The sequence below is a fragment of the Amphiprion ocellaris genome, chromosome 1 (assembly GCF_022539595.1).
Source record: "Amphiprion ocellaris isolate individual 3 ecotype Okinawa chromosome 1, ASM2253959v1, whole genome shotgun sequence".
NCBI classification, from domain to species: Eukaryota; Metazoa; Chordata; class Actinopteri; family Pomacentridae; genus Amphiprion; species Amphiprion ocellaris.
Window position 1 is genome coordinate 26565660 of NC_072766.1, and position 13175 is coordinate 26578834.

The 13175-nt window shown below is 39.5% G+C and overlaps 1 protein-coding gene across 1 annotated transcript in view; it reads right to left on the reverse strand.

Annotated features, from left to right (window-relative positions):
* The window catches only part of LOC111563846 (neural-cadherin), a 375623-nt gene that overhangs the window by 261042 nt on the left and 101406 nt on the right, over positions 1–13175 (reverse strand). Inside the window, exons 4-5 of the mRNA XM_055010997.1 lie at positions 7481–7685; positions 749–860 (exon numbers count right to left, since the gene is read on the reverse strand). Coding sequence (XP_054866972.1) covers positions 749–860; positions 7481–7685 — 317 coding nt within the window. The remainder of the gene's footprint in view (positions 1–748; positions 861–7480; positions 7686–13175) is intronic.

Here is a 13175-nt window from a genome sequence, read left to right on the forward strand (position 1 = left end):
AGATCTTATTTTGATGATGAGAGAGTCGGACCACTGTGCTAAGTCTTCTCCAGCACATCCCAAAGATTCTCAATGGGGCTGAGGTCTGGACTCTGTGGAGGCCAATCCATGTGTGAAAATTATGTCACGTGCTCCCTGAATCACTCATTCACAATGTGAGCCCCATGAATCCTGGCATTGTCATCTTGGAACATGTCCATGCCAAGAAAAAATCCACTGATGGAAAGACCTGGTATTTTTTAGTATACTTAGGTAGTCAGCTGACCTCATTCTTTGGGAACATAATGTTGCTGAACCTGGACCTGACCAACCCCAGATCATAACGCTAGCCTCCACAGGCTTGTACAGTAGGCACTAGCCATGATGAGTGCATCACTTCATCCAGCTCTCTTCTTACTGTGATGCACCCATCCCTTTGGAACAGGATAAATCTGGACTCACAATTGAATTGAATTGAACTGAACACAATTACACTTTAAGTTTGGAAGAAAACATTCCAAGGCAGCATTTTTTCAATAATAGCTTAATTATGTGTGCATTATATATTATATTCATCAGGTATATTTACAGGCATGATCTTAATCATGAATGCTTGGCAACATTTTCAAAATTGTGTGGGAGTTTTTTCATTTGTGAGATTAAAGATTGTGTTGTGCTGTTTTCCTGCAAATATATGTTATGAATACAAAAATATAGATGGTATTAATGTGACACAAAATAGGTCTTGAGATTTGTCCGGATATCTCACCTTGCAGCAATGACGTTGCTGTTGTCACAGTCTCTGGTACACCATCCTTGCTGTAAATCGACTGGAGGAACTCTGGAACGCAGTCATTTTCATCGATGATAATAACTCGCACCTGAGAGAGAATTAAGAGGCAGGGAGGAAGCCAAAGAAAAGAGAGAGGAAGAATGTGAACAAATTACATCAATTCTAACCTTCATCACACACTTTTCAAATCAGTGTGGCACTAAAACATGCAAATTCCAATTATATGAAGTCATAAATCCAGTGCTATGAAGTCTTGTTAAAAGTGATTGGCAAGGTGTGAATATCACATCTGTTTTCACAGTAACTCAGCTTGCTTCAAGGATCCTTCTAACAATGTAAAACATCTTGAAAGTTGTACAAAGGAACCCAACATCTTTGTTCCCCTCAAGATTCATGTCTCTGCATGAAACTACCTTAGAAAGAAAGGAGTTTATGTTGGAACAAATTTTGAATATTTTCTAATCACAAAAAAATAAATAAAAATCATTGTCAAGTTTCAGCATAAATGATCTCACATACATTCTACTGATGCTGTTGCTGTATCTGCATGTGCATGTGCAAAAACTGTCAGGAAATCACAAGTGAAACGCTGCAGATTACAAGTCACACTGGGATGCTGTTATGAAAATTTTAAATCTGGGATTACTACTCCCGGCGCAGTCCAAAATTGGTTTTCTTTGCATCCAGAGTGGTTTTCATCTGCGAGTAACCCAAATTAACCCTGTCCCTAACCAAGAGCAAGCTTCCTCCCAACCTTCTCCACAGGAATGTCCTGACCCTGATCCCTCTGGGTTATTTACCTCTCCTCAGGGGTGAAGCTACTGCAGTCTGCTGGGGAGCACCGTGGTCCCTCCAGTAGGTCAGTGGAGAATGTAATCTCGCACAATTTCTCAGAAGCCCTGAACTAACGAAAGTGTGTGTCTTGCTGAGACGCTGTTATGCTGTTCATTTAATTAGGAACATGAAGGCAAACAAAGCATCTTCTACCAGATGTTGACTGCCTGCTTGGAGCATTCAGGAGCAATAAATATAGACGTGGGCTGGCAGAAGAGCCCCCCTGACCCTCAGCTCCACTTCTTGTCTTCTATGTAAACACATTGCTATACACACACACACACACACACACACACACACACACAGAGAGAGAGAGAGAGAGAGAGAGAGAGAGAGAGAGAGAGAGGGGTTTGTAAATACCACTGGTATTAAGTCCCGGTAGGTAAGATGAAATTCTGTAATATCAGTTAATCCTTCAGCAAAGATCAGCTTCGAAGCGATAGACAACGAAATAAAATCTGACCATGTCAACTCCCTGAGGTGATTTGTGTTTGCCAGTGACACTCAGTCTTTGTTTGTCTGCGTGTGTGCATGTACACCGTGAACAAATCTATGTGCACATATGACAGGAAATGGCGAGAAGGTGCCAAGATATATGAAGATAACCTGCATGTGTGTACAAGGCAGAGGAAGAGCAACACCTAATGAGAAGAGAGAGGAAGTCAGCCATAATAAAGCAAGATGAGCTCAAACACTTGCACACAGTAACGTGCGTGCGCACACACACACACACACACACACACACACACACACACACACACACACACACACACACACACACACACACACACACACTTGGGAAGCTGCAGGCAGGTCTCAGGCTGGTTAGGTAACTAATGGTGTCGATGAGCTATCACTCCTGAAGGGAGAAACTTGGAAACTACCTGCAAATTAAAGTCACGCTCAGTGAGTCTAGTGCACACAAATACACCACTTCTGTTTGCTATTTTGACAGAGGGTGACAGATTTCTAAAAAAGTAGAATAAAATCAAAAGGGAGAAAAGATAGAGAAAGACATCGAGTTGCATTGTTTCTGAATTCCTCTGTGGAAAACAATTTAGCTGTGTGTTTTTCCTTGCTATTCAAACCACTAACATAGTCAACTTTAATAAGAGAACAGGAGAAAAATAGAGTGCCTTCAATCATGAGCTGCTTGCAGCATTAATATGGACTATTTATAAAAACAATTTAAATATGTAACAGATGCCTTCTTCTGGATGTGGAAAAAAATAAGCAGCTGAGCTGTCAGTCATCATTATTGCATGTACAGATAAATGTCTCCAATCTTAGGACAGCTGCATTCTTGTCTCAAATCAAACAGAATGTACACAACTAAAATGCTATCAGAATATACTATCTTTCTGAGGGCAGCTTCAGGGAGAGACAGTCAGATTAGACATATGACCAAAAGTGGCGCGCTGCAGATGAATATAACATTTCATTGACACTGATGGAGACTGTATAGTAATCCTCACTAGGCATTTGGCTTAGCTTTAGTCTGTTTGTTAATGAACTGACATGAATGAGAGCTCAGTGCATGTTTGTTGGAGAACAAAGAGGACCGGAGTAGGACTGGTACAATCATACTGCCAGATTAACAACACTCCTGGGAAAGAGTGCCCCTTAGTGAGACATCACAGGGTAAGTGGAAGTCAAACCTGTTTTTTTTAAACATGTTATCATCATGTAAGCTACTTGGATGCAATGCTGCAATGTCAAGAAAAGCCCTGTAAACCTGTACACTGTCAGCTAAAGTTCTTCGCTTCTTCAGAGTCCTGTTTTTAGACTGTATTTGTATGCATTATGTCAAATTGGTTCCATTAAATTGGCAATTATTAGTTATTGTTTGTCAGTAACACCCATATATATATATATATATATATATATGTATATATATATATATATATATATATATATATATATATATATATATATATATATATATATATATATATATATATATATATATTAACACTGCATCCTATTTACATATGTAAATCTTATAAATCACTTTTTTTTGCAATATTTTCACTTCACATCTTCAGAATTTGCATGAGACTTGGAAGGGCAATGTATATTCTAAGTAGCGACTGCTTTGCTAAAATGTTAGAGTGGAAGCTACTATCATTAGCATAGTCTTCAATAAAGTGTTAGCATGATGTCTGTAAAAACATTTGAAGTACTATATAGATTATTATCTATAGATTATTATGATAGAATTGTTTTCTTAAAGTGGGCTGCACAGTGGCTTGGTGTTTAGCACTTTTGCCTTGCAGCCAGAAGATCCCCGGGTCGCATCCCGGCCTTCCCAGGATCTTTCTGCATGGAGTTTGCATGTTTCCCTGTGTGTGTTTGTGTGTGTGTGTGTGTGCGTGCGTGTGTGTGCGTGGGTGCGTGCGTGCGTGCGTGCGTGCGTGCGTGTGTGTGTGTGGATTTTCTCCGGGTACTCCAGCTTTCTCCCACAGTCCAAAAACATGCTGAGGTTAACTGTTAACTCAAAATTGTCTGTAGGCGTGAGTGTGATTGTTTGTCTCTATATGTAGCTCTGTGATAGACTGGCAACCTGTCCAGGGTGTCCCCTGCTTTCGCCCTAAGTCAGCTGGGATAAACTCCAGCCCACCCGCACCATAATGAAGATTAAGCAGTGTATAGATAATGGATAGATAGATGGATTTCATTAAATTGCATAAAAAGGGACTGGAGCCCTACAGTATCTGACTGTGATGCAATGTCAGATAGAAGAAGAAGTAGCACAAATAGAACACACAGAACATCTTTTAAAGGTTTACATTGTTGGCAAGACTACACAACATCATAGTTTCCAATGTTCCACTGATATGAGAATCCTTTCACTTTCATTGCTGTCATATAAAGCATGTTTGACAAAAATGTATGAGACAGAATTGAGAGCAGTACAAACAATTTTTTTTTTCATTTTCTGTTAAAGCATTAAATTCCAATTCAAAACAACAACTACAGCCATCTTCATGTAAAAATTGTATCAAGTATTGTTGCATCATGAGCATTATCTTCGACACTGACGGCATAGTTTCTATGTGGCGGTGGTAAACTGCTGTTAAGGCAGGGGTTGCAGTGTGTACAAAGTGCTGGCTTTAAGGTTTAAGCCTTAATTATGCTGCCTTATGGGATTGCACACACACAGCTGCACATGCCATGGGCAGGTTGTTGCTGTTATTGTTTTACATAGTCTGCTCGGAAATTGCTGGAAGCACTCCGTGTGTAGTAGGTCAACATCTACCGTGCATGCACACCACTGGCCCTGCAGGGAATTTAAAAATAATACTTCATATGAAGATAGGTTGTGTGAGGAGATTCTGAGTCATCCAAACTCTTCATTCATCACTGAAATGAGATGTAATTAAAGTATTTGCTGCTGACCTTTCAATGTGTCTTGATTTGTACATGGTTTCCATCAACTGTCCCTGAATTCTAAACTCACCAGGAATCCTGTGGTATGTCCACCTGCTGTGCTCACATGCAACTGCTGTGTACTAAACCAATGTGTGCAAGTGCTGCCACTAAGGCATTGTTTCATTTTGCACACACTGTGTCCTTAAAATAATTCACTTTCACCAATTTCAGTTAAATAATGTGTTAATAATTGCTAAAGATTATAATAGTTTGCAAAAGAATTTATTTATTTTTTTTGGATACTGGTTCATCTGATGACATCACATCCTGTTAGGTCACTTCTTCTGTATCTTCTCTTCCTGGTTCTTTGGAAAGCAAGGCAGACATGTTGAGCATGCTCTGAATGTAATCCGCTGCCATCTGCTAAAATTCATCATAGAGGCAATGCCGTAATTTCATTGTGACGGCCCCGTGTACATATCTAATAGAGGAGTTAATGACATCTGTTCTCTCCAAGGTGCTGGGACTGGCCAGGTAAAAGCACTGAGATGTGGAGCACCTGGGCCCGCTGCTCCACTTCCACTATATATGCTGGCTTCCAGTGACCTGTCGTCGCGCTCTGCCCTCTGCTCTGATCGCCTGAGCCACATGCACTATTTATTTAGTTTTCTTTGTTAGTTCACCCTTGAACACCTCGCACCACATCATTTTCACACACCCACATCCACACTACTGATATTACCGACAAGACACACTCCATTCTTGCAGTTATTCTCTGTTTATCTTACTTTCACTTGTAATAAATTATTTCGTTATTTTTGGAAAAGCACTCCTCCCGTCCTTTTGTCATGGCCATTGAGCCGGTTTATGACATCATACAGTGTTCAGAAAATATAAATAGTGATATTTTGTTAAAAACTGCATTGGGTAAGAGGTTTGAAAATGGAGTTTGTTGACATTTACTTACACGCTATAAAAACTCGCTAGTGGCCAGTGTAACTATTATCCAAGTTACATAAAGTGATGACATTTCATATTTGAAGTCCCGTACAATGCCATATTAACTTAAAATACAGATACTGACAATTTGTATTGTTTTGTTTGCAATTTTCACTGACATGTTAATGAAGTGTGACAGTAAATGGTCAGTCTTGCTATGACTCTGTCTTCATTGGCTTCGGTTTAACTTGGTATTTAGTCACAGTTTCAACACACTGCACTAGAACACTGCAGCACCTGTTGTAGTATGAATAAAACCATGTATCCTGTCCACATCAGTATTGCAGAAACTTTGAACTGACTTAACCAGTTTTATACTGTGTTCATGAAGGTCTGGTTTTCGTCATCTCCCTCTACATATGTTTGCATGTTTGGCAAAATTTGTGTATCAGCTACATTCCAAGAGGAATAGTGCACATTCTTGGGTATGTATGGAACAGCGACTTCCAAGCAAACTCCCATAAACTAGAGGTAAACTAAGTATTTTAATAACACCTGTGGGTGTAGTCACTGAAGTATAATAAAGGTTAACAGTGGATTTCTTTGTAGTAATCAGACTATATAAGTGGAAAGGTTTACAAGGCAGGCATGGGCCCAAGGAACTTGGCTAGCTAGGGCAGGAAAGCAGAAAGACAAGGGTACATACAAACTTCCTGCAATTTCTCTCTTCTCATCTGTCTTTTTCTCTTACCACCACTGAATTCAATAATCCTCCTCTCAGTCACCCACTTTCCGCCCCTCTCTCTCTTTCTTTTTCCACTTGCTTTTGGTGCTCTGTGGACCACAGCGGCTCAAAGTGGAGCAGTTGAGGACAGATCGGTTCAGCAGGACATGTTTTAGCCTGAGGCCAGAGTAATGATGGAAACCAGACCAGATGTATCAATGCCTGCAGCGGTCAGTTGCTACTCTATCTCACTTCCTGACAACATGAGGAAGTCATTGGGAATCCCAGAGCAGTCATTTCACTCAGACAAGTCTATTTAGGTTTGACCGAAGAGAGTGTTCATAAATATAAAAATGCATGTGTGCAATTGTCTTTAAAATTGATATTAATGTATCTTTCCATTAATTCCAGTTGGCACCATTCCATAACAAGCTACGTAACACTGATTTTTACAAAATTTAACAATAAAGTTCTTTTCTCTGCAAAAATTACAGCTACTACTATCTATACAGCAAATAGAAATCAATGAAAGTACGTTCAACCCACAGATGCTTCAGAGTAATCTGTGATTTTCTACAACTACAACTTGGCCAAGAGATAAGTAACAGTAGATTGAAATACTGCATGAAAAATAAGACAAATGACATCATGTCATGTGTAACGTTGTTGTTTTCTTTTTAAGTCATGTCAAAAATTGTTGGCAATATTGTGTACAGACTATGTAAGATTTGACAAGGCAACTTTGCAACCTCAAAAATTTGTTGTACTGAGGACTATCATCATTGTCAGTCACTGAATGTGGCAGTGGAAATGTGACTAGGAATTCTCATGTCACAAACCTCTGCTGCACTGCTCATGCTCTCCAGGCCCTCGCTAGCTCGCACCAATAGCAAGTAGCGATGTTGGTCGCTCTCGTAGTCAATAGGGCGAGTTAGGCTGATTTCACCCGTCTCTGCTGAGATGGAGAAGAGGCTGCTGGGATTGATGAGAAGGCTGTAGCTGATTGGTTTCCTCTGAAAGGATACAGCAGGTGTGACCAAGAAGCTGGGGAGAGATGGAGAAATAAAGAAAGTCATTAACTGAATGTGCAATATATGTGATGAGACTGGTTCAGATGTGCAAAGTGCAGAGTATAAAACAGGTGTCTAACAAAAAATCATGTACGTTAGAGTAGTGTGGAGAAGTCGTCTTTATCTTAGACAGGCATTTGTCCAGACAACTGAGAAGAGGGGCTTTGGTGGGGGCATACAACCACAACATGTTGAATTTAGTTATCATGTATTAAATGTACTATGCAAACCTTGCACAATTAACCTGATGAAGCCAAACAATGGGCTGCAATACTCATTTTACTAGTTTGCTCTAGGGAAATAATGAAACCAATCCAAGGACACTAGTCAGAAATGTACCACTTTAGTCAGAGCTGCAGCTGCATTTGTGTGTTTGCTTTTGTGCACATGTGCTTGTGCTTACTTGTGATACTAATGTTGTGTAGATGCAGTCATTTTAGAATGTATTAAAATACTTTCACTTTTGCACACTTCATACCATTGTAAATTTAATTGTAAATGAATAAAATTTGCATTTTCCCCATTAATCTGCACTAAATAACCAACAGTAGTAAAATGAAAACATGCTCAGAAATTTTTGCAAATGTATTTAATTCAAGACACTGAACACAAATCTCTGACTTACAAAAGCATTCATACCCTCAAAACAATATTTTGCAGAAGCCCTTTTTGCAGCCATTAGAGCTTCGAGTCTTCTTGGGTAAGTCTCTACAGGCTTTGGACACCTGGAGTTAGACAGTCTATCTAATTCTTCCTGACAGTTTCTGTCAAACTTCGTCTGTTTGTGTGGGAAGCATCTGAACTACTATCTTCAGGTCTCTCCACAGATGTTACATGCAGTTCAAATCTGGGCTTTGGCAGGGCCGCCCAAGCATTGTCTTACTTGTATACTTTGTTTCTCTGTTGTGCAGAAAGGTGCACAGTTTACGGTCATGTGAATGCAAGTTTTTCTTAAAATGGTAAATGGTCTGCACTTTAGTGTTTTTTCACCTCACCATCATTCAACTTGGGGTTTGGTGTCTTGCACAAAGACACTTTCGAAGGCAACGGAACCAGGATCTGGCAACCTTGTAATGAGTGAGTTACGCACTCTACTGTACCACCTGAACCACAGCCACCATCTTTCTAACCAGCCTCTGTCTCTCTTTAGCTAAGAAGCCTATTGTTACTCTGCCAAGGAACAGCAGTTAGTTTTTTCTGACTGCATAAACACTAAAAACAAAAGAATTGCATGATTATCAATACCTTACACTCAAGAAGCAACACATTGTACCAGATTTTCACCACTATAAACAAAGTCAGCCTCACACTTTTTGCAGAACAATACACACATTGATTTGAGAAACACTAAACACACTTGTATACATTAGACACAGAAGTATATCATGATGTCACTTCCTTGCAGTTCGAAAGCACTGACTGACAAACCACCACACTCATGAGCCAGTAGGTTACACACACACATCAGGTGTGCAAACACATGATTACTTTATTGTAGACACACCACTCAGGTTTGAGCACTATAAAACCACCGTCATGCCAATATGGGCCCTTACAACACAGATCACATTCTCACATTTTTGGACTGATTGCACAACCTCATCACAGTAATTAACCAAATGCACCAGATGCAACACATTGTCATCTGGGACAATGTGTCATTCCACCACTGCTCTGGTCCAGAACTGGTTTCAACACCATCCACAGTTTACAGTACTGTACCTTCCACTATATTCTCCATTTCTAAACCCCATCCAAGAGTTTTTCTCGGCATGGCGTTGGAAGGTTTATGATCTCCAGTCCCAGGCTCCGATGCCCCTAGACCATGGAAGAGGCTTGTGACCAAATTGACACTGCAGCTGCAAGGATGGATCCGTCATTCAAGACGGTTCTTCCCACGTTGTCTTGCCGATGAGGATATTGCCTGCGATGTTAATGAAATTCTCTGGCCAGATCCAGCCAGGTGAAGAGATGTGTAGTATTTAATTTATTTTATTCAGATTTCTTTTTGTTTTCTTCTTTTACTTGTTTTGTTGTGATTGTTTATGTTGACTGATTTTGGTTATATGAAGAGAACTAAATCATATTTTCAATAGTCTGCAGCATTGATCTTGTGTTGTGAATGTACCATGCTGTATATTTGCACTTTCTCTGTGTACTTCACTTACAGTAATCTAATCACTGAGACGTAGAATTGCCAAAAGTGTTTTAAGTTAAACACAGCAGTGTGTAACTGGTTCAAACAGAATTAAGCCTTATGAAATGTGTGTGATTCATATGGTAACATAAGGTTTTTATAAATGTGTATATAGTTTTTACAAGAGTGTTTCATTTTGCACAGGATCTGAGGTGTTCTGCATATTGTGTGTGTGGTTGTGCTTACTGTGTGTAGTGTTTTGAAATTCCGAGCCCTGTTTCCGAAATTGCGCTGAAGCAATCGTTAAAAACTGTATGTGACGATCGGCATATGTCTGTTTGTCTTTTTGTCTATTAGCATCATTACTCAAAAACGGATAAACAGATTTTGATGACATTTTCAGGGAAGGTCAGAAATTACACAAGGGTTAACTGATTTGATTTTGACAGTGATGCGGCTTATAGTCTGGATCCACAGATTTCTTAAAGATTTCTGTATCATTGTAAGATTGCGAGTCACTGTAATTATGACAAGTGAACACTACGTCAACTGCCTGCTGACGATCACACAATTGCGATCCTACTACAAATGGACCGCTGTGGACTTATCAGGACTTATCTGTCCAAAATTATACAAGGAACAATTGATAAAATTGTGGGAGTGTTTCTGAGTCACATCAATTCCTGCCGCCCGCTACATATTTATGTCACGCTATTTGGTATCCATACATAATGTACACATGCAAAACACATGCCTGAGTTCAGCGCAACATAATTTTGCTTGTGGGTAGATCTATATTAAATGGCCACATTCTATGGTACCCTGATTTCTGCCTGAAATTTTTCCAAGATTCCAGCCGTCGGAAATAATATGACTCAGCAGCCGTGGTGGATTACTGTGCTCCCTGAGGGCTTTTCTTGTTAAATTTGGCACCTGATGTTCTGTCAGTTTAAGCCTGATTCTGGCTAGGTCTAGTCAAGTAGAACTAAAGTAATTTTGGTCTAATTTCCATCAGTGACATCTTAGTGAAGTTTTTTTCTTCTATTATTATTTCTTATATCTTATATCTTATATCTTTGTCTTTACGTCTGGCTACCATAGTTACAGCTGTTCTTCTAGTGTATCGCAAGATTAGTGGAAACGATGCTGTTTGTTTGTGTGCAAACTCACACAAGTTTCAGTTCCTGTGCTCTGCAGTGGTACAGGTGACTCTCAGGCCTTGTCCACATGTAGCAGGGTTTTTGTAAAACTGAATATCCTGCCCCCTCCGTCTAGAAAAAAACTTACGTACACACCACCTCGTTTTTAGAAAAAAACTTCATCCACACCTAACCGCATAAGTGCGTTTTTAAGCACATTCATAAGCATGCCGGACCTTTAGGTGGCAGTAGTTCCCCAAATCCTATCCAATATGAGTAAGCTTCCGTCTCTCACGTCACTTCCATGAAATATGAAACATGGTGCCAGGCTCGTTTGTGTGGACCGATAAGGAGGGAGAATTGCTCTTAAACGTAGTTTTGGAATATAAAGTCAACCTTCGCCTGTATTGTTGAATGTGGAGCAGTATCTGGGCTTCTAAAAACAAGCAAGTAAAAAGCGCCTGTACAAGAAACAGCGCCCAAAACCTTGTGAGAGCATCCATACTGTTACCGAATGTAAACACAGGTCGCATATGTGACGTAAGAACATATTTTGTCGCAGGCGGTGACGTTTTGAAACGCAAAACCCCGGTTACTGATGTCCACATGCAGACGCATAAAACGGAGAATTCGCAAATCTTCACTTTGGTCGGAGTTTTTAAAAAGAATCGTTTTTGATGACGTAAATCTGCGTTTTCGTGTGGATGATAGGCCGAATCATAGAAAAATATCTTCGTTTTGTGAGATACCCGGCTACGTGTGGACAAGGGCTCAGTCAATCCAATTTAAAATTTGCCATCATTTCCAAAGTCTGGCCATTTGAACAGAACTATTCACTCTCTGTCAGTCCTGCTCACCATTATCATTATCATTATTATCACCACCACAGCTACCTGTTCTCTTCACTTAAGAGCAACAGATTACACAGAAGATGATTCACACAATTGATTATGAAAATACTGTTTACTATCTTGAGAAGAGAAATTGGTTGGATAACAATGATAAAGTGAAATTTATTTAATGAAGATGTGGAAAATGATTTGGATGGAGCACCATCATTAATCTGGGAGCATGCTCGTTCTGTCTGATGGTAAAATGAAGGATTATCGTTTGAATGTTACATTAAGGCTACTTCCATATCACCTGTGTTACATTAACAGGAGTAGGTTAAATTACATTTTTAAAAATGTCAGTTCTGGTGTTGCTTGTAGGTTTGTAGTTTGCTTCACCACTTTTGTTACTGCTGTTTCTTTATTTAGTTTATAAATCAGTTTCTTTTAAGAACTGTTAACATCAGATACCATTACTGTCAGACAGAAGAATGGTGCTGGAATATTTGTCACAGCATTACATATTTACTATAGAATACAAACTAGAAGTAGAAGTAAAGTAGAATTGTATTACAGTTACAATTTAGATTGTGGTGATCAGAATACTCTTAATTTCTAAAAGTAATATTGACTTAAAGATAAAACGTAAATTGTTAAAATCTGGATTTTTTGCTTTGAAATTTAAAAGGCATAACTAATTTCTGATAAACCCTTTATTTAAAATGAAGAGAAACTCCAATCTGTTTGCAGTGGGCCTATCCACACAGAGGTTGGAGTTGACACACAGTGAGGGCAGGAATACATTTCTGTCCTGGAAATTCAAGGACTATCACACATTCAAAGAATAGATTAGCATATTATTGTGCACAGTGCAGTACAACCTCTGCTTTCCAGGAATAAGCTGTGTTCCATGTCGAAGGTATAGGCTGCATTTAACTGTCTGACGTAGCAACCATGACGCTGGTTTGTGAACTACTGCTATGAAGCCTTGAGCTTGGCATTTGGCTGTGGCCATCTTGTTCTTTTTGAACCAGATATGATGAGGGTGGATCTGACTCAAGAACCTGAGGACACTAAACACAGCAACATGGTGGCAACCTATCAATCACCATGTAGACTTGTCCAGTGCTCCACTTTATCATCTTTTTTTTTTTTTTGTTTCAGAACAAAAATGTGCAATTCTACAGATGCTGCAGGTCATTGAGGAAGACTTTACAATAAAACAGTAATTAGTTTATTTGTCCATTTCTCCATCGTTTACATTTCTTTGAGGTTTTATTTGCAGACTGTCACGGTACAGGGAGGATTTCGAACCCAAGGTGTGTTCATACAGAGCAGGCGGCAGGCAGGTCACAGTC